The sequence below is a fragment of the Elaeis guineensis genome, chromosome 1 (assembly GCF_000442705.2).
Source record: "Elaeis guineensis isolate ETL-2024a chromosome 1, EG11, whole genome shotgun sequence".
Lineage (NCBI taxonomy): Eukaryota > Viridiplantae > Streptophyta > Magnoliopsida > Arecales > Arecaceae > Elaeis > Elaeis guineensis.
In genome coordinates, this window is record NC_025993.2 from 160,631,737 (window position 1) to 160,654,070 (window position 22,334).

The 22,334-nt window shown below is 36.5% G+C and overlaps 1 protein-coding gene across 1 annotated transcript in view; it reads right to left on the bottom strand.

Annotated features, from left to right (window-relative positions):
* The window catches only part of LOC105039371 (stromal processing peptidase, chloroplastic), a 95,930-nt gene that overhangs the window by 9,203 nt on the left and 64,393 nt on the right, over window positions 1-22,334 (bottom strand). Inside the window, 14 exon segments of the mRNA XM_073246112.1 lie at window positions 1,504-1,627; window positions 2,701-2,853; window positions 3,036-3,263; window positions 3,848-3,985; window positions 5,111-5,260; window positions 9,593-9,685; window positions 9,688-9,762; window positions 15,552-15,755; window positions 15,889-16,113; window positions 16,486-16,620; window positions 18,738-18,839; window positions 20,842-21,141; window positions 21,220-21,408; window positions 21,544-21,651. Of these exon segments, the coding sequence (XP_073102213.1) occupies window positions 1,504-1,627; window positions 2,701-2,853; window positions 3,036-3,263; window positions 3,848-3,985; window positions 5,111-5,260; window positions 9,593-9,685; window positions 9,688-9,762; window positions 15,552-15,755; window positions 15,889-16,113; window positions 16,486-16,620; window positions 18,738-18,839; window positions 20,842-21,141; window positions 21,220-21,408; window positions 21,544-21,651 (2,224 nt within the window).

The following is a 22,334-nucleotide window of genomic DNA, read 5'->3' on the forward strand; positions in this document are numbered from 1 at the left end:
TGCTACGAATTTTCCTCTTTGTGGTTCTAAATGTCTAAAATCTAAAAAGCTATCTTGTTCTTAGTAACGTGTGTTTCATATGGTTTTGACATTGTTGCATCAACCTATTACAAAGTATACAAAATAATGCTTGCCACTTTGTCAGCTAGTGAAGTTCCTCAATTTTCTTCCCTTTTGGCACATGATTTTTTTTTTTCCATTGTAACTTTAAATAAACCAAAATTAAAGAAGACAATCATGAGTTCAACTAACCTGCACTACAAAAGAAACAAATGAACTCGTTTGAATGTTCTTGCCTTCTTTTTCAACAAATCTTTAATGCAGAAATAACATATGCAAAAGCCCATAACGATGGACAACTAAATGCTCATAATTTATTATTACTTTTTGTAGAATTTCTCTGCATGGTGACTCAATGACCGTCATGAAGCATAATTTAACAACAATAAAGACAAGAATAAGTCTACACTCTATTTCATGTCCCCATGTAATAATTACCACATCGTTGCTGTCCTTTTAGAGACCTCCCAATCATCTGGTGGACAGCTATCTATCATGATAACTGATATGCATATCCGCCGACCTCATACGGTTACATGTATGTTAAGTTCACATATTTGGTGATACACAGTACCAAGTAAATCACAAGGCCTTTGTATGACATTGGTTTTTTGTTGGTACTGAAAGCATCAAGTTTTCAGCACAGAGCAGTAATTTTGTTGAAGCTCCAGTGATTCTCTCACTCAAGTAGATGTTTGAACAAACCAAATAATGAATGAATGAAAAAAATTCGACCAATCAAGAATATTTGAACTGTTAATTAGACAGAAGTGGGCTCAAAATTTCAGCATGCATGCATTCATGCACAGACGCACATATGTGCAATGGATGTCTTATCCTATTTTTATGATATTATGGTTCCATAGATACCAATTATCATTTAATATTGTCAGGATGAGAATCCGCAACACTTCTGATAATATTCTATAGATTCTTCTGTCCAATAAGAAGATGGCCAAAAATACAACCATAAATGGTTATAACTGATGTTGGTTGTCCTAATTGTTTTTCAATAAAAGTTGTTTAAACCACTTAAATTGAAATGGTAAGAGATAAGGAAAGTTCACAATGGTGTAGTAAACAGTATGTAGTAAGAGAAAAAAAACCAATCCGAGCAAAAGGAATCTCAATTTTTTGAAACATATTTCCTTATCAAGTATGGTCTGTGTTCGGTTGTTTTGAAATTACTCACTTGATAATTTGAATGGCTTAACATGCTACAGGTATACATATGTGCACAATAAATGCATGGGGCATAATTATATGTATGCGTGTGCTGGTGCGTCTGCATGCTTGTGCTGGTGCATCACTCTAGTGTTTCTTATATATGAATTTATCAATGTTATGTGTAGCCTTCCAATTTTGACAGACAAATTTCCATGTTTTCTGTACTAAACATTCATGTGCACTCCCAATATGTAGTAAACATCAAACATAATTTACCATTTAAAGTTGAGCTTTTTACTGAATCAAAAAGATCTTTCCCTTCAACAGTGAATCCCCAGCGATTTGGTGCTGGGCCTGCAATATATGCACATGCTCTCTCATCAGTGTCCTTCAGGTGTACCTGCCAATGAACGGTTAATCTTGAGACTACTTTAGATTTGAAGAGCGATTGACAAATAAGACCAGAAATATATAAAGATATTCATCAAAAGGATTGCTTATTCAAAAGATTTAGTTATGCCAATTAACTGCTCTCATGGAGTATTAAGTAGATGAAATCAATTGCTCCATCAATTTCAATGTCTACCAAGATCAGTAATTAGTGAACCTTATTGGAAAAAGAATTTGGTAATATAAGTTGCTTGGACCATTTCTTAAGTTGTATGAGTCTGCAAATGGCAAGATATACAACAAGAGCTTTTAGCTAGTGATGTTCAATGTCATCATAATTTGGTCTAACCTAAGAAAATTAGATAAACTTCTCTTTCTTTTAAGCCAAGTTCTGGAATTTGAAAGAAATTACCATCAATATATGGTAAGCTCAAGCTTCAGTATCTTGAGGTACATCAAGTTTATGACATGGCCTGATTTGAGGTTCAATATGGATATTATTTGAAGAGCGTAAAGCAGCTATTTTCAATTTAATATGACAATAATAATAAATAAACAATATAAAAAAGTGGCTATATTTCCCAATTCTCAATTCCCATAACACCCTAATTAGATTTCTCTATTAGAGATTTAAACCATGCTAAATTCTATAAAAAAAGATCCTAATATTGCTGGACTCTGAGTAGGAGTCCAAATGGGAAATTCTCCTTAAGTTGACAATTTATTATGATATGCATAATAAGAGTCCTACATCCTCCTCCAAAATCCAAATTCATAGTGATTTTATGATCACAATAAAAATTAAGGTTCTCTAGATTAAGAATGTAACATACCAAATAAATTTTAAACAAATCCATGAGAAATGCATTTGGCACCTAAACCATGCTAAAATTCTTTCTAAAGTTTACCCTACATCTAAAATCTTTAGTAAAAGTCACATGCAATATAGCTACCACGACTACTAGTAGCAGTAGTAGTAGACTAGTAGCAGTATTACTAATAACAGCAGCAGCAGCAACAATAATAGTAATACTGTAATAGTAATAATAATGAATTAATGATAATGATAAATATTTTCCATACTTGTTGAAAATGCAGGTCAGATGGGAATGGTCGAAACATGATTGGGTTGACGCACTGCTGACTCTTAGCACCTCTTGTGGTTCTGACTGTTCCCAGATAATCAAGCATACAAGATTCAATATCATCCTCACTGAAGTCACCAACAATGCTAACCTGAAGAATATCACCCATTTCAGGGTAAAGAAGCAAGTAAAACCAAATGAGATCGGCACTCAGGCAAAGGTTTCAAGTTCTAAGAATTAAGTCTGGATGGATAACCGAATCATTGATTGATTTGTATAGTAAAAAGAAATCAGATGCATCTTCATTATTCACAAGCTTAGGTAAGTCCAGACCTCCATGTTGTCACCAACAAACTGATTCATAACAGCATCTTTAACCGATTGAAGTGTCAAATTTTGCAATGATTCTGGTGTTGGTTCAACAAATCTTTCATCACCATTTAACATTGCTACCATAAGTTTGTGAGCAGTTGAGCGCTCTAAACTTTTGGGGATGGAACGGTAATGTGACAAATACAGTTGCCTTGCTCTATCAAAAGCATCTTCTAGCCATACACTGTGCTGCAAGACAACAACAAATAAAAGCTTTAAATGCATCTTGTTATTAACTTAGGAGAAGCATAATATATGATTTGAGGTTTCAAGAACAAAAGAGTGCATCTCTATAGGTTAATGTTCATTTCAAAAGTATTGCAATTTTAAACAGTGGAAAGGTCCCAAAGGTAAGAATCATAAGATTTTAAAAGAAACTGAATGATATATATAATAGATGCAATCACTGCATCACAGAACAATGTTTTCTTAAAGTACTTGCGCTTGCTAAAAGCATAGTCAAATAAGTCAATGATTCATATTTAGAGCATAGAATTAAATGGCAAGGAACAAAATTTGAAACTCAGCATGGTCAATACTGAAAAGACTGTGAAGAGAGGAAAAACAAAAACTATATAAGGAACATGTATAAATAGAGTTCAAGAAACAAAAAGTCTCTGGACATATTATGCTACTTTAATCACAACATCCAATATATTTCCAAATAAGATGTATTATTATCGAGGAGATTGAAAAAAATCAAGAACAACTTCAATTTATATACTACAAATAATGCAGAAAACGATGCAATTAGCATTAGAAGGATATCCTACCTCAAGCACCATATGAAGAAGTTGGAAGGCAGCACGCATCCCATTGTCTCGCAAAGTAAACCGAAATTCCATAGAGATAAATTCCTCAGTGGACTCCAAAGAGCAGTTTATCAGATGATTCACACAGAAAAGTTCTACCTGGGAAACAGAAGTGCACATGAACTCCTCTTAGCACGTGCATAACAAAAATATATCACTAAAGCAGTATCTCATCTAAACGGAGTGATCTTAATAAAACCCTAGCATTAAACATGTCATCAGTCTATGTATTCCCTGCTGCAGGGGCACTGAACCCTTCTTTAGAGACCACAAGGATCATTATAAGAAGCCAGCCATTAGTAAGGGTGTTTTCATTGTTTTCTTATCTCATCATTAGAAAACTTCCGTGCCTAATTTCATTGGAAATGCCTTGAATCATCCCCCTAATATTTCATATATTAGATAGAATCAGATAAATATGATAACATGTCTTTCACGGTGCTCTCTTCTGTTTGTGTGTGTATGTGTCTGGAGGTGAGGCAGGGACTTTTACTCCTTTTCAATACCCAGTACCACTTTAGTTTTCCAACTATACTCTTTGATTTCGTCAATAATCAAAACCTCAGTTTCCAAAAGTTTCATCCATGATTCACGTTTAACACATGCACCAAATCACATCGTACCATCCACAGATGTGTAGTATTAGAAGTTGACTCTTATATAACAAGTGTAAATAGTTTGGGCATTACAGCTGAATGTCAACAGAGGCTCACACATGAATACTTTTTTTAGAAAATGTTTCAGTAAAGTACCCACACAGACAGAGGTAAAGATAACACTGTTATGGTAATGAGAGGAGAAAAACCATCCCATTCACTGTGATCTGTTACTAACTGACCCAAGAGGGTAACTTATGGACGAATTCCAGATGGTTCACTTATGAGAAAACCGGCAAGCCTGAAAAGATGGGATACATACCAAAACATATAGCAATTCAAATGAAAATCCATTACAAATGTTAAAGTTTGAACCAAGGTTTGCCTTACTATATCGAACCGGGTGGTACAGGGCATACCACACCGTATCGATTCAGTACTAGTATGTAGCATGGGAGCGTACCGATACTAAGTACGCCGAACTGGCCCCATACTGACATAGTAATAAGTTTGCACTAGTATGGGCCGGTACCGAGATAGCGAACCTTGATTGAAGGTGTGATTAATTTGACAGAAGCAATTTATAAATAAAGTAATCCGTCATCATTTTGCATAGAGAACACTAAACCTGTTCTCTCGAGAAGTTGCCAACACAACCACCCTCGCTAAGAGTTCGAACACCTACAACAACAGCACCCTTTAATTGAGAAGTTTCAGTTGATCTTCCACCACCTACAATCAGTCGCATGACGCCACACCTTGCTTCATTTTTTGTAATCTATCAAAATGAGAAGTCAATGAGCAATCACAAATACAAGACATGCTGACGCTACAGGTTATTCACAAATTAGACAGCACAGTAGCCAGCATAGAGTACACAAAAACCACAAAGAAGAAAAGGGTGTAATAATTACTAGGTTTAGCATGGCGGTTTCCGGACTTCAGTGTTAGTAAAAATAACGTAGCAATAGGAGAACACATCTAAGGTTAATTGTTCAAAATAAACTATAAAAAGAAGAGATCGTAATTAGGAAAAAACCTAAAATTGGAGGCCTCAGATAAAAATGTCATGTTTTGATGGATTGGTTAATATCCATAATAACTGCCAACATAAAACAACTTAAATGACATTCTACGAGCAACTTAAGGGGCATGAAAGTATTGAAAACTTCGTAAAAGGCAAAACTTGTAATTCAGTTTCCAAAATTAACTATGACGTAGCGAAAAATTTTAAGGAAAAAATGTAGCTTCATAGATAGAGGAATGGAATAAAGAAGTGGGGAGAAAGTTGGCAAAGAAAGACACTACGCAAAACTCTAGTCTACATTTCACTATCACGTATGTATTAACAAACAAAAGGCAAATGTTGGCAAACTTTCGGAAACAATTCTGTTTTGCTTTTAACAGAGGGTGGCCTTGACAAAATGTAAGGCTGCTCTTTGCCATCTCAATACTGGACCCTATAATAGTACCATGATGATATAGTGTTAGGGGTTGGTTTGGTGTACTGAGATTTGGTCCACCCCCCATACCAAGTCTCATTTCGGTAATGGTACAGTAGGGTACAGTCCGAAATAAGGTGGTAAACACCAGTATGGCAAAACTTGGTTGCTCCATTATGACTTGGAAGTCATGGGCTCAAAATAGCCTCTCCTAAAATGAAGGTAAGGCTGTGTACATTTGACCCTCCTCAAACCCCACCATGGCAAGAGCCACATGCACCAAACCATCCTTTTTTAATTTTGTTTTGCTTTCAATGAATGAATTTGTTTTGCAGCTTACAATCATGTATGACCATGTACATATGCTAGTTAGTGAAAAAAGATGTTGAATTTTATATATTTAGAGGCCTTCTCTTCCAGATCTTAGTCTCAAATCCTTGTAGGAAAAGGATGTCCTCACAACGGGACAGCTCTTATTTGTAGTGGCCCAACACATAATAACATTTTGCTGGACCTTAGCTTCAATGAAGATATTTGATTTGCAACCTACCAAAGTGCGATCATCTGAAATTAATTAATCTACAAGTTCACTTCATGTAAACAAACCTCAGTCATCTGAAGCAGAAGCTGGTGTGGAAGCGGATGCAGGTAGAGGTATGGAGAAATGGATCCCTCAGATAAATTTAGAATAAGAAACATTTAGGAAGCAGGTGCTGGAAAAAGTTCCATAAGAGGTTCTGAAGCATGTTAATCAAGAAAAAAATTCCTGCTACCAGGCATAAACAAAAGACTGTAAGAGACATCTTTCTTATAGCTAGTTAACTTGGAAACCTTGGTTTTATATCTTAGGACAGAGACCTTGTGGGTTCAACAAAATAGAGTTGTCAATCCTTCGGTTGAATGGTGGATGTTACAGGGCTGTGTGTAACGGATCTATAGATTTTAGTGGGTCAATCCATGTGGTCAATTACACATATTTCGGAATGAAATATACACAATAAGTCATAAACATGCTCTTATTTAAGCATATTATTGTTGGTAGCAAGAGGATGCCAATCATTGGTTTTGACTTTTTGGAAGGAACTGACAACTTTTTTACAAAGCAAATAGCCAAATGGTGTTTGGTCCCAAGTCGAAAGCCTCTTCCACTGGAATCCCTAAAAGTGAAGGCAAAACAGTCACAGTAAGAGGGAGAAATAAAAGCTCAGACCAATCTCATTAGGCTCTTGTTAAGTAAAGGGAATTCCAGTAATGCAGAATATTGGGCTAAATAATGTGAAAGGTTAAATAGAGGCCTTACAGGACATTGTTTTATTTTATTGGTAATGCATGTTGTTCAGCACATGAGAAGTTTCATCACATTATTAGAATATTTACTTGGCAGATTCCCTTACTATTAGAGATGATGGACGTACTATTCTCTTGGGTCCTAGTGGAAGCTATTCACCCTTTCAAAAAGACTATACTCAAATTAGGAGCTTATTGTAGAACAAAGGTGCACTAATTTAGTTAATAAAGAAAGTGAGAGGTTGAATAATGATGTCATCATGTCACAACATTGATCAATTCATCAAAGCACACACTATCTCACCCTACCAAAGATGGTTGCCTCATCTTGACCTTCATTCATCCCAATGATTCAAATCCCGTGGACAGGGTTGTCACAGTTTTTCCATGAAACAAGACTCTTGGGATGGGGATGTCCTAGGACATGCCAAAAAGGATACCAGGACCATGGTGGAACAACACTGTCCCAATGCCAGAGTTGATGCCCCTTCCAACATCTCATAAGACATCCCACCGGGACTTGAATCTTGGATTGATCCAACTCTCACATAGAAATCTGCAAAATGTAAAATTATTTCCTTTATTGTAATAGATTTTTTCCATAGGCAATGCAGGATTGTTCGAGTTTTCATTTCTTTTCACTTGTTATTTATGTTGTTTTCCTATTTCATATAGCTCTGGTGGAACTTATCATCCATATAACCAGACTGTTTGATTGGTTATTCATTTTTTGCACATAATAACAAGGTACTCATTTTTTGTCCTCAAGCTTCACTCAATGTTCCATTATTATTCTGTTCTCCTAATGCATTTCTTTTTGGATCTTCATCTTATATTTTGTGCTTGAAAAGCACACTCCACTACACCAAACTGAGCTTTCCTACACCTCCCAACTCTTTCCACGCAAAGAAATCTAGGTTACTCTCCGATTACATGACCTTGAAATACATAATTAATATGATGGGTGTCTCTAGTCACAAATCATAGTAATTTTAGCCATGATCTAAATAACAAGAATGAAATAGTTCTAAAAACGTCATCAATATAATACACATGGAATTTAAGATGTATAATAGTTACTTGGGGAATGTTTCAAGCAAATGTGCATTCCCCCCTTTTTCGGATAGAATAGACAAAATATTTTATTCTTCTTTTTATATCTCTGAAATGATGAATATAATTGTTAGGAATTCGGTCGAGAGGGAACCAGAATTGAAAATCTCCAATTTTGAGGAGGAAGAGACAAAAGAAAAGGTGAAAAAAGGGGAAAATGAATGCATAGCAATATCAGAAACTTGGGATAGCATTATATTTGCTCAAGTAATAAGAGGTTCAATGTTAGTAAACCAATCCTTTCCTAGAAACATACACTGTATTGCCTTCATTAACGATAGCTAGAAATATAAGGTTGCAATTATGGATTTTTTAATGCCCCTCCCCAAATAACTGATTTCAGCTAAAGATCCCAGCAGGATGGGGTCCCAGCCATCTTGTCCCATTCTTGAGGTAAACTAGGAATCGGGATGGGGACAAGACTCCAAAATCATCCATGCAGGGAAAAATGAAGAAAGAGGAAAGAAGAAGATAAGGGAAAAAGGAAGAGGAAGGAATGAAAGAAGGAAAAAAGAAAGGAGGAGAAGAAACTGAAAGAAAGGAATGAAGAAAGGTAAGAAAGAGGAAGAAAAAAGAAAGACTAGAAAGAATGAAGAAAGGAAAGAAAGAACAAAAAGAATTAAAGAAAGAATTAAAAAAATAAAGGAAAGAAAGGGAGAAAGATGAAAGATATCTTCCAAGATGCTTGACACAGATGGCCGTCAGGATAGGGTGGGGCAATGGGGCATCCATTTCATGGAGAAACTGGGATGCCCTTGTCCCACAGGATTTTAAACATTGCCTGACAATAACATAGACCATCAAGGTATTCCCTAAAAGGGTCAACAAAAGCCAAGGGCCAAAGCCCCAAACCTTAACACTATAAATGTCACACGCTATACAAGGCTTTTTCCAACACAATATAGTAGCATGGATCATGTTGAGATGACCTTATAGAATAACACATCATCATTGAATTCCATTTACAATAAATTAAGTGTGACTAGAATAGCATATCATAAAGAGGAAACAGATCCCAGGTGCATGGACTCAGTAGGAAAGATCAAAGTTAGAGACATAAATTTCGGAAAGAATTAAAGTGACATATGGGGGTTCTGTGGTAATGAAGATCAAGGTTTGGTCATTAAATTGTAACTAAAAACAGGACTAATGCACAGAGTCAAAAGAGAATCAGCTCTTAGCTAAAATGCATGTGAAAGAAATCAATCTGGTAAAAGATAACCATGTATACACGATATTTCCATCAACTGCACTAATACCAGCATTACCTTATAGTTTACGGGAATCCCATTTGAGAGACGACATTGTGTGATGCCAGTTTCGTTGTCAAATGCTTTTGTTGCATTTGTTTCCTGATTTAAAGAACGAAGGATGGTTTACACTGCAATCTCAACTCCTCCAACTGTGATGGAGTTATCAAATCTTTTGGCACCTCAAGCTGCAAAGTCAAACAAAATCAAGTAACTTAGCAACAAAATGTTAAAAAAACTTTGCAAAGCTCATGTCCTGACACATAACCTAATACCATTAAAGTGATGTGCAGGTATTAAACTTATGAGGGACTTCTACATGTTTTTTTCCAGCATAAGAATCTGTTTGATACAAGGTTCGCAATCTTGGTACTGCACCACACACCGATACCATGTTGGCAGTTGGCAAATGTAGATACACCGATATAATGGTTGGTTTGGTGTATTGACATAGTACACCCCCCATAGAGAGTATCCGTTCAATATTGGCATGATACGGTATGTCTGGTACAAGGAAGTACATACTGGCACTGTGAACAATGGTTTGATATTTTACTCATTATTAAAGAGTTACTTGAACAACCATTTAAAGCAAAGAGAATAGCATGGGATTTTGATTGGTAGTAGACTATATAAAATTATAAATACTAAAATATCTTAATCATACATAGTTCCAAATAAAATATTGATACAAAAAAAAATAGACCAAAAAAGAGGAGGCTAATCCAATTAAATGGAACACTCAAAGCATATTGTGCTTATAGGAGCTTGGCAGACTCAAGAAGTTGTATGCACTAGAAAACATGTAGCATTTTATTATTAGAATCACAAACCATGTCAACCATCAAACTGTTTTTACAAAATCCTGTGCTTATCTACAAATATTATTTAGTGGCATGTGACCATTGCCATGTTCATTTTGACAAAAACATTGCACTATATTGTTGCCATTATCCGTGTATTAAGAATATACATACATACATACATACATACATATAGCTTTATCAATATCTTTGGTCTTCTTAAAAGTAGTTGGTTTTGCATTTCAACTCTAAAGGTTGTCTAGGAAGAAAGAATTAAGATACTGCAAGTTGTTTCCATGTTTGGCTAGGCTGTTGGATGCAAGCACCTTGCCAAATGCCAATACTTGGCATGCACATGCGAAAAATACATTATTTTATTCCATTTATTATGAACAAATTTAATTGCTTTGTACAAGGGTACAAAAATATTTTGAACAAAAAACATGCAAATTAATTAATTTAGAGGAATCTACATTTTTGTTTCCTAGATAATTGTTTTAATTGTTCTTTGATGTGTGACTGCATAATTTCAGGTAGTCAATCATACAACATGACACTAAAAACCTGTCTATCTATAAGCAAGAACTAAAAGTTTTAAATTCAGGATTCTAACACTAAAATTATGCTTACACGATAGCAAATGGAGTTCACAAAAGAGGGAGAAAGTTCAGAAGATAAAATCCTCACACTGTCCCAAACAGAAACATGGCCGTTAAGGATAGTCAGGCATGGATAAAAAATGGGGTAACAAGCCATCAGCATATGTCATCATGCATCAGCCAATAGTACACTTATCAGAAAGAGTAGGTTTAAAGTGCTATCATGCTAAGACAGTGCAGGCACAATGCACACGTGTACTGAGGTATCCTTAATTTTGCAAGTTATCAATCCATACCATTGAACCATGTTGGTTCTATATGGTTTGGCATGCTTCAGTGCTAACTGATGCTAAGCCAAAAATTTAATCCACTTCTGTTTTTGTCTTTTTATTTTGCTTCACAATTTTGTTGCCTTGGACAAGGGGTGGGAGATTGCTTGTCGGCTGTGAACAACATATGAATAGCAAGTAAACAACTGAAACAAACTTTACTTATAATGGACTTTAAGTAAATGTTCTAAGATAAATGTAAACTAGGTTTCAAGTACTGATAGTGGACCTTGTACCAGTTTTTTGCCAGAATAATATGGTATCAATACCAACACATGGTCCGGGACTGCATCCTGTACCGACACATTATGTACCGGTGCTGGAAACCTACCAGAATGTTACGATATCATTTGTACCATCCTGTTCCGGTGGTATTTGAAATATTGCATGTAAATAAAGAGCTATCCCCCATTTGAGTTCAATAATTATAGCCCAGAATTCATATGCCAACACAAAACAAGAAGGGCAACTTTCCAATGCAGCAACAACTTCCAAAACATTGGGGTTGAGTAAAAATAAAAGCTTTTGTTTGTTAGATTCCTCAGAGTTTAAAAGCTCATAAGTTTTGTTATACTCAAGTACGGTGAATAGCCAAATATCTGGTAAAAAGAAAAAAAAAATACATCTTAAGGCCTGGTTGGTACTGTTGTTGTTTTTGTGTTTTTGTTTCCCTATAAATTGGTGAAATAAAGCATTTACATGGAACTTTGTCATTCCTTGCCTTCATTTCCAATTTTCTTGGAGCAATAAAACTTTGCTGCCAAAAGCTTTAGAGGTTTTGCAAACAACTTAAAAAACAAAAGTTTCATAATACATACTTGTTCAGTCTAGTTCAATTTTCTTCGTGGATTTTTTAAAAACCAAAATAGAAAACATATGCAATACAAATGGGTGCGCTTAGTCTCCAAATTTTATCATCTAATATGACATAGTTAGCATAGAGCACTTGAACATGCATGTGCCTTGTTCTTTTGATTAGTCTACAGAAGTTTTTCCAACCAAAATCTTACAAATGATTGCTGTCTATTTGTCCAAAAAAGTAATTGTAATGCATTGTTAGATATTGTATTAGCCAAGTGAAAGAAACAATATTCAAAATGCACACATAACTACATTTTCAGTTGTTCAACACTATGTAGTGTTCAAAATATTCTTTTAATTCATGAAACAGCTCTAAACTGGAGAAAAACAAAGTTTGCATATCAACTTCTGCTTTTTCAAAAAAAAAAAAAATTCCCACACATTGAAATGCATTCCAGCACCACTATGCCCATGACCATTTTGTGTCATCCCAAGGCATGATGTTAAGCATGCCATACAGCAGTACATAAAATTATGACAATGTAGAGAGGCAATACACATGTGCCAACATGGATGGCACTGAGGATGCACCACAGTACATAGTACATACCGTATCAGTATCTTGTCTGCCAATTATGTATTGCATGATACAGTATGATATGAACTACCTCCCTCATCCTTGGTAAAAAAATGAATTTAAAGACTCATTTGTTTCTTTTATTTGAGTTATTTGTGCTGATGAGAACAGCACAGAACTCATCATTTTCACAGCATAAACTAAAAGAAGTATGACACTCTGATTTAGAAACATTGAATATATTAATGAACATTACAAGACACATCATGGCAGTAAATCAAATCTTAGAAACACCATATGGGAATCAAGAACTAAGACGTGAGAACCATATCTATCAAACTAGGGAATAATTTTATAATCTAGAGGCAATATTCATCTCGATATTTTGAAACTATGTTAATGTTTTTAATCTAATTTATTATTCACTTTCTTGATCAAATTAGGAAATAGATTGGCAGCTAGGTAGTGCGACATGTGAACTAGGAATTGTGTAGTTGTTTGTAACTAGAGAACTCATACTTTAAGTACAAAATAATCGAAGCTATATGAACCAAAGATTGACAAATCAAGGTGCCAACTTGAACTGGTCATTGGCTAATACTGTACATACCATGGTACAAGGAGGTACAGAGTCAGCACAGGATGACACCTGCTTGCTCAAATGAGTTAAGAAATAAAAGCCTACCGAGCAATACAGGGTTGAAATAGGGCTATACAAATCAGCTTGGGTGCTTTGGATTAGTAAGGTCGGTTTTCCTACTATCCCGAGCAAGGTTAGTTTTGCCGGTACTAGGGCCCGTACTGGTCGGCCGGTGACATAGTTCAATACGCCCCTATGTTATTCCATGCCAGGCTTGAACCAACACAATAGGAGAAGAGAGGGTGAGAGGAAGAACATGAGAGAGGAAGAAAGAGAGAGGAGGGTGGAGGTAGGGACGGAGAGGGAGAGGGCAAGGAGGCTGACGTTAGCCACTGGAGGCCCTCGGATGATTAGAGCGGAGAAGAGGGAGAACCGAGAGAGAAGAGAGAAAAAGGGTGAGGGAGGGAGGGAAAGGGAAAGGGCAAAAAGGCCAATGGTGATCACCGAAGGGCCACGGATGGCTGAATCTCCCTCTTGCCCTCCTACAGATTAAACAAAGTGCTCGCCACTGTTTCGATCGATTGGTTTTTTTTTTTGCCAACTTACAGTGAAGTCGACAACCCTATGAGTTGGCTTCACTATGAATCGGCAAAAAAAATAAAGCCAATTGATTGAAACAAGGGCGCTTGAGATCCAGTCATCCGCGGCCACCCCCAACCTCCCCACCGTCTCCCTCTCGTTCTCCCTCCCTCTCTCTCTTTTCCTCTCTGCGAAAGAGGGCAAAGCTCGGGAGGCCTCAATGGCCCTCCGACAGCCTCCCCGGCCTTCCCCTTTCCTTCCCTCCCCCCACTCTCTTTTCCTCTCTTTCCTTCTCCTCTCTCCATCCTCGCTAGTGTCTCATTTTGAATGCTGGAACCATCCCAGTTGGCCACATTATAGTTCGGCAAACCCCGAACCGGATGGTTCCATCTGGTTCGGCGAACCTTGATCCCAAGTACTGCTTAAATTAGAACATATATGTGGAGTATTGGAAATGTACAAGACTTCGACGAGTATTCATAAGCTATCAAGTATCAAATATGATGGGTCAAAAGGGGTGTGCTACTAGGAGGAACCCAGCTAGGAACTTAGGAAGTTGTAATTCCTTCTAATAAAATGTTCTGCTATAGCGTCCTAGTCAAGGTCACACTCATAACTATCACAAAAAATACACACCACATCAAGAAATCTTACCAATGAGTAGACAGTCAAATTGAAGAGAGATGAAAGCAAAAATAGAACTTTTCCAAATCCTTCTACTATTTGCTGCTAAGAATCTGATTCATCCCAGATATTTTAATGGGTTTAACTAGTTTTGTTCACTATTTTTTTCTTCCTTCTCTGTTATCTTTTTCCTGAACCAGAATCAAGTAATCAACATACTAATATAACTAGCTACACCCCAATCAACTAAAATAGGAAAAGACTCGTGATGTGATAAGCAAAGTTCTAAATCCTGTGGGACTGGGCTGTCCCGATTTTCACATAAAACGGCATGCATCGCCGTCCCAACACTTGGGACAGAGGATGTCCCAAGACATCCCGATCGGGACATTGGAACGCTAACGGGATAGCCCTATCCTGATACATGGGATGGTACTCTATTCCAGTGTCCCACAGAACGTCTCATTGGGACCTAAATCCTTGATGATAAGAATAGACAATGCACAAGTCTTGCTTTGAACAAGGTCCTAGTTTAAAATGACATGCTGTTTACATGTCATAGAGAGTCCTATTACTTTGTCTACAGAAAAGCAGGACTTTTTCTTCCAAATCCTTCTTTCTTTTACTAAGGATCCTTACTCAAACCAGTTATTTTAATGGGTTCAACCAGTTTATACATTATTTTTTGTTTGTCTTTTTTTGTTATTTTCTCCAGAAGTAGAATCATCTTGGTGATAGGATTAGCCACATCCAACTAAATAGAATTTGTCTTGCTAGTTGTTATTTGAGGAAAGGATTCATGATGCGATAAGGATAGATTGTGCAAGAGTCCTACTTTGAACGGAGATCCTACTTCAAAGACCACGTGCGGTTTACATTTTGTATAGAGAATCCTATAACTTTGTTACAAAAGGTCAGGTATTATTTAACAAAAACTACCCTTTGATTGATGGGATGCTTAAGATACAAAGACACTGGCTAGAACAAAGATAAGGAACATATAGAATGCCAAAAAGCCAATGGTAAGATCAAAAACAGATAAACCCTAATCATATGAAAATGTACATAAAATCATCAAAACATACCTCTGGCTCAGCATGTATGAGTTCCTCTAAACCTGCTTTTATAGCATCGGTGATCTCATGTGGATAGATCTTAAACTCCGTTTCTCCCACTCCATCAATATGCACTTTCTTTGGAACACAGGCAACAATAGCAGCAGGAAGTGGTGCAGTAGGCTTTCCGAAGTCAGAAATGAATTCCAACACCTTTGCACCAGTCGCATTGACCTGCAACATAATTTCTCAACATATGATAAAACAGGTACAATGAAAAATGCTGATGATAATAATCACCAAAGAAATTCAAGCACAGTAAAGCTAAATAACATATATGAAGCTAAGCATGGCGAACAGATTTTACTTCTTCAAGTGTCACTGTTTCAGCAACCGCTACCAAACTTTCATGTCCCTGTCTTTGATCCATAACAGTATGACCCAGAGCATCACTCTCCATGATAAAATCTAAGTTATCAACTGATGGGACACTATCAATCATTGCAGCCAACTGTTCACTATCTTTTATAAGTGCATCCATGTAGCGAGTTAATTCTCCCTTTGTTACACCAAACTCTTTTAGTCTTCGGACCTGCATCCAAAACATACTCAGAACCTGGAAGGAACACTTCGTATAATGACAAACTAATTTGAGCTCCAAAGTATTTCATTTATGCACATGAGCGTTTCTAAATGTATGATTCCAAAATCTTGAAAGTGAAAATTTTCCATCAAATACTACAGCCCTCATTCAAATTTTGGAGTAAGATAACAGTTCAGGAGATAACATACAACCTCCAACACATGCAGTAAAAGAACAAATATGAGACTCATATCTTGCAAGATGCTAGCAGAATTTTTCCCAAGAGAACTTAAGAATCTGCCAGCATTATGATCCAAAATAATTTTTCTGGCCAACTGAAATGTGTATATACTGTTTCAATAGAAATCCCAAGGTACAGACCTCATGAACAGCAATCTTAACGGCACTCTGCCAGTTCTTTGGTTCTGCTGTTACTGTAAGAGTGGTAACGGTGCATCCTTCTCTTCCCGAGTCACTGTGGTCCAGCTCAATAGATGTAAAAGGAGGATTTGAGCTCTGCAAAATACAAATAAAAAAAAGGGAAAAGGAAGATATACGTTAACTGCAAATTTCAGCCTGAAAAAATTATAAGTAATATTATTAGTATAAGCAACAAAAAGCTAAAAAAATGAATTCAAACATTGATGAGTCTGAATAATACGATAGTTTTTCCCCTCCAAGTTGACCACTGATACTGGTGGAGCTTGCAGTTGCAGAATATGTTTAGGACTTCAGTTCTATTCCCCGAAAATCACCATTGAAGTGGTATCCAGACAATATGTATCAAATAAGAACTAAGGGGCTTCATATGAGCGGAAAGCATTTCAAAGGGAGCAAATTTCCAAAAATAACAGTTAAATACTCACCTTCTACAACACTAATTAAAGCTAAGTGAGCATCAAGTTATCCTGAGAATCACCACCTTTTTATAATTGCTGTTATAACTTAGGAGAACTACATCATGTACTACAGCTTAAAAGGACAAGGTTAATCTAGGTTCAGAAGCAATCTGCCCACTGAAAAGGTTGTATCCACTTCGAGCAAAACAGTGGTGAGTTTTTGCCTGTTTTTGGATAGGTGGACAAAAAGGTGCAGTTTTGAAGAACCTCAAGGAATCAATTGACCTCATGGAGCATGGAAGAAACTAAGCTGTATTAGTGATATCTCCCCTTTGATAGTCAAATAAGGACTATGGTGCTGGCCGTACCGATCAGCATAGATCTGCATGTGCTGAGCTAGTGCTGGAATGGCACATGACATGATTGAGTGCCAGTGCACATCTGCCAGTGTGCGCCCATGTATGCCACTGCTTGGCATGAAACTGACAAATGGCACTAAATAACTTTGACTAAAAGCACATGCTCAACGTTCCGTCTACTGGGTAAGTTTTCCATATTATTTATATGAGGTTCTGTCAGAAAAGTGGTTGGCAGCAATCTCATTTTCCTTAATTGATTATTTCCACTATCTGCCAGTTGGCATTAATGTAGCGTGGAGCACATGGGTGAGATCGTCGAAGATCACTTCCTTTCCTCTAAGCTTTATGGTTAGGCTTGAACTCTTGTGATGGTATCCGAGAATTTAAATTCTGTATGCTTCATTCTCAACATGCCAGAAGCATGAGGGTCTTGTTGAATTTCCAGTCAAGATGGTTGCAAGCAGTTGCCAAAGATGGGATACCTTTTGTCGTGTAACCCACTATCAAATGACAATTTTCACTAATGCACCCAAGGATTCAGGTCTCAACAGGACGTCCCATGGGACATTGGGATAGGATACCATCCCATGTGTCGGGACAGAACATCCGCTAACATTCCAGCATCCTAATCGAGACACATTGGGACACCCTCTGTCCCAAGTATTGGGACAGGGCGGGACGACGGCGCATCCCGTTCTATAGAAAAACTAGGATAGCCCCATCCCATGGGATTTAAAACCTTAAATGTACCATTAAGTGCATTTATGATTATCTACAAACAAAAGGTGCTTAATGATGGTTCATTCAAATATAATTACCTTCATGCAATGCTGATTGTTAGTAACTGAATATTCAATATACATGGTAGAAACTAGAAAGCAATATCTAAGATAACTGTTCAAATTGCCAACAATATTTTATAGAAGCTTGTCACAGGTACAGTACTATACAACAATGTAAAACCCAAATGTATACATTCTTCTTTCAGTCTGAATTTACTCTGGTTGTAATCACTCAAGAGCCGCTATTCAGTTATCGAGATTACTTTTCTTAAAAAAATATAAAAAAAGGCAGTCACCACTTATGCCCAGTACATTAATTTAAAGACAAACTAAGGAAGCATGCCAAAACTAGAAGCATCCAATTATTGATATTCAAGCAGAATGGCATAATTGAGGACAACATAATTTCTGTAACTAGGTCACCAGGGACTCCAAATACATAATTAGTAAATAATGGCCTCACACATTCATGTAAAATTATTAACAAAATCTTCCCATTCCAGTAAATGAACGTGAATAGGCTCATAATTTTGATTAGAAAATATTAAATTTAACATAAAAATAGAGAAAAATGAAATAGATAATAATATTAATAAGAATAATTTTGGCCTGTGGCCAAGTCATAAAGCCCATCCCCGATAAGCAGGAATCACCTTGTATCTTGTATTGATCCGGAAATGCAAAGCTGATAAAAATATTCTCTTCATCAAGACGTTGCGCAAGTCTTCATATGTTCGAACTTGACTGACAGGAATCTGAAAGGAAAACATAGGATGAATCAAAAGTTCACAAATATCTAATATATTAATTCTTAATTTCACAAGAATAACACAATTTCCCAATCATCAATACCAATCATACAGTATGCACTGATCAAGCCATATCATGCAGGCCTCATTTGCACAATACTAGCCCTCCATTACTCAGGAACATCTATGATCTACCATCAGTTAAAACCACTCCTCCCCACAGTGCATTCTATGATAGACCATGATATAACATTAAAAATGATATTTTCAATTTTGCAAGACGTGACATTTTCAGAAACTGTATTACCAAAAGATTTGCTTTTCTTAACAACACTATCTTGGAACTAGTATGTGTTTTAGAGTTGTTAATATGATGTAATATGTCTGTCTCCAATGGTGTTCAAAAATAAAAGAGCTCGTACATTAGAGGGTTTGCAGTATCTATATGCTTAGAAACTGGCTACGCTTTTTATGAGTTTGCATTTCTATTTCTCGATATAAAGTAAGCTAAAATCATCAACATAGCAAAAAAAAAAAAAAAAGAAATAGCATCATGGCATATTAGAGTATCCGTTAACAAAAAGTTGCACAACCTACTGAAAAAATGCATGCCATGTCCTGATACGGTACAGAACAAGCCTTGTACCAAGCTCTAACCAATAAGAGTAAGATACTTGATACTCTAGATGTGAGACCTTGAAAAGGCTCCTCTTTCACCTAGACCTAATTTGAACTCCTTGTCAGGTTGTGGACTTGCATCATAAAATGGAGCTTCATAACAATTAGTATCATCAACTATCTTAAATACTGGCTCGTCTTTGTAGGCAAGTTTCCCGACATAAACTTGAACCATATCAATATCAATTAATTTGAAGATAGATTGATATTGATATTCTTGAATCAACTTTTAGACTCCCACTAAAACCATTCCAGAACAGTAGTAAGGTCAGCAACGTTGTATAACTGAGATGGTCAAGATATAAAGAGACCTGCAGGCACATAACAACATTATAAAAGAGAAAAGTAGACTGATACAAATGTGGAGAACAATCATGTTTTTTGATGGAGCAGGACGATGATGACACATGAAACTTGACTCCTAATATTAGTAATTCAAAGATAACAAAACTTGAAGGGTCAACTTTACAGGAATTGTAAGACGTCCAACAGGCCAACAACAACATAAATTTGGAATCCAGACACAGGGAAATGCCAGTATATGCCACAGCCATATGATATAAGGAATCAGCCACAAATCCCATATGTTAGATATTATGCCTGATATCTGCATGGTATCTTTTTTGCTTGTGGGAAAGGTTTTATTTGAGACTTTTTTTTTGTGCATAATTAGGGTTACTTTGAACATCCTTCAGGGTTATTTGCAGCATACAAAGTTAAAACATTGGTTGTACTGAAATACAAGGACTGGGATATCATATTGGGTTTAGTCAGCAAGGTTTAAGAAGCCATAGCTCATTATTCTCGTAATAATTCATCTCAACAGAATTCAAGGAAAAACAAACCCAACAAAAATCACTATTTGTCATTGCCATCAATTTAGGCTATGAACTATACATGCACAAATGTTCATTAGGCAAGAACCAACATATTTATGCTAACAAAAGAGACCCTGGATCATGTCAATGCATTAGGGTTACAAAAGAAAGAGGCAATTCATCAAGTTATAACACTTGCAGCAGCAGTAAAGATTAATATACCAAGGATTTGAAGACTGGGCATACTGGACCATACAGGCCAGGAACCAGCCCTCATCACCCACTCAGAACCAAAGAATGGATCAACCACCCTGAATTAACCTTGTACCTTCGCGTACCAAGCTTAAATGTTCTTTCTATACCCTTTTTTTTGCTGCTTTGATACTGGTTTGTACCCTGTCTCAGTATAGTATGTACTGAAGTACATACTGTGCCAGCCAACAGAGGTATGGACCATATCATGCTATTAGAACTTTCACATAAACATCAACGGAGGGAGATATATGTGGTACCTTGCAAAACATGTTGATGGAGAAATTTTGAATCAACTCATGCTGGAAGATTTCAGGAGGCTTGGCATCGTGACCCAATCGAGGGAGAGACCATTTATGCTCAACAGGTGGTCTAACTGCCTGTCTTTCCTTCTTTGCAGGCTTTAGTTGATCTAATGAAATAGATGATCTCTCATTAGACAGACTTCCAGCCAGCCCACCTGGTAGCTTTGGAACAAGAAAGTTTGCCATTGCACCAAAAGCACTGGGATTATGGACGGTTGATGTTTCATTTTCTGCAAGCGTTCGTCCAAATACAGCCTACATGATACTTTGAGTGTCAATACATCTGCAGATAAGACTCTTTTGATAATCATGCATAAAATTTAATAGACATACTTCGATTTGGTACACCATCTTGGGGATGTTATCAATATCCCCAACCAAGTATAAAGTAGCATTTGCAGGAAAATACCAGCGCTCATGAAATTTCCTGATTTTATCTGCATCCCACTTCTGAATCTGCTCTTCTAGTCCAATTGGGAATCTTTTGCCCAGTTTATTTTCTGAGTGCAAATGTTGTAACAACTGATTGAAAAGGAAAATTGGACTGTCAACATAAGATTTGTAGAATATGACATCACTCAGCATATCCTCTACTCTAGAATCTCCGTATATTTCTTCTTGTGTTTAGCAAATGCAAGCATAACCTATGGATCTTACCTGGCAATCAACACGATACTCTATGGTGTTCATCATCTGTAGTTCTGAAAGGATAGCCCGTCTCTCTTTTTCAACACGAGATGGAAGAAACTTAGGGTGGAATGCTATCTGAATCCATTAGCAAAATCCAGTAAATCATGCAACCATAGGAGTATCTAAAATGGCAAGTGATGATATAGGTGAACTAGAAAACAAACAAAGACATGCTAAACAACTTCAGGACAATTACCTTGAGGCATTATATGGATAAAACAAAATTTAATCAATCCTATGTAATCATCAGTTGCAAACTTGCAACGCTGATGTCATTTTTCTAGACCAAGCAAAAACTAGAAGTATGCCAGGCAATAAGTTATTTGAGGTTATAAAGCTACAAATATGATTCATTTCTGTTCCTGTCCAAAAAAAACAGTGACAAACAATAGAGGCAGCAATTACCTCAACCCAAGCTGATCTAAGAAGTTGAACAAACTGTCTAAAAAACATAACTTTAAATGGATATTGGACATGAGCAGGGATTCATGATGTAAGGCATCAAAGTCATATGTTCCAATGTTTTCGAACAGAAAAATTAAAGATGGCAAAAATTTATACTCCATTATGTTATCTGTCATCTATCAGAGAAGTCAACTTTTCATAATTTAGTTCTAAATGGTTCCCTGTATTGACATCAAAGTTTCGTCAATCTCAATTAGTTAAATTGTCCTGGAATCGTATGTTGCATATTTTTCATTTATACACAACAGGATAGACATGAATGCTGAGTAGTCTGCTATTATGTCAAAATGCAA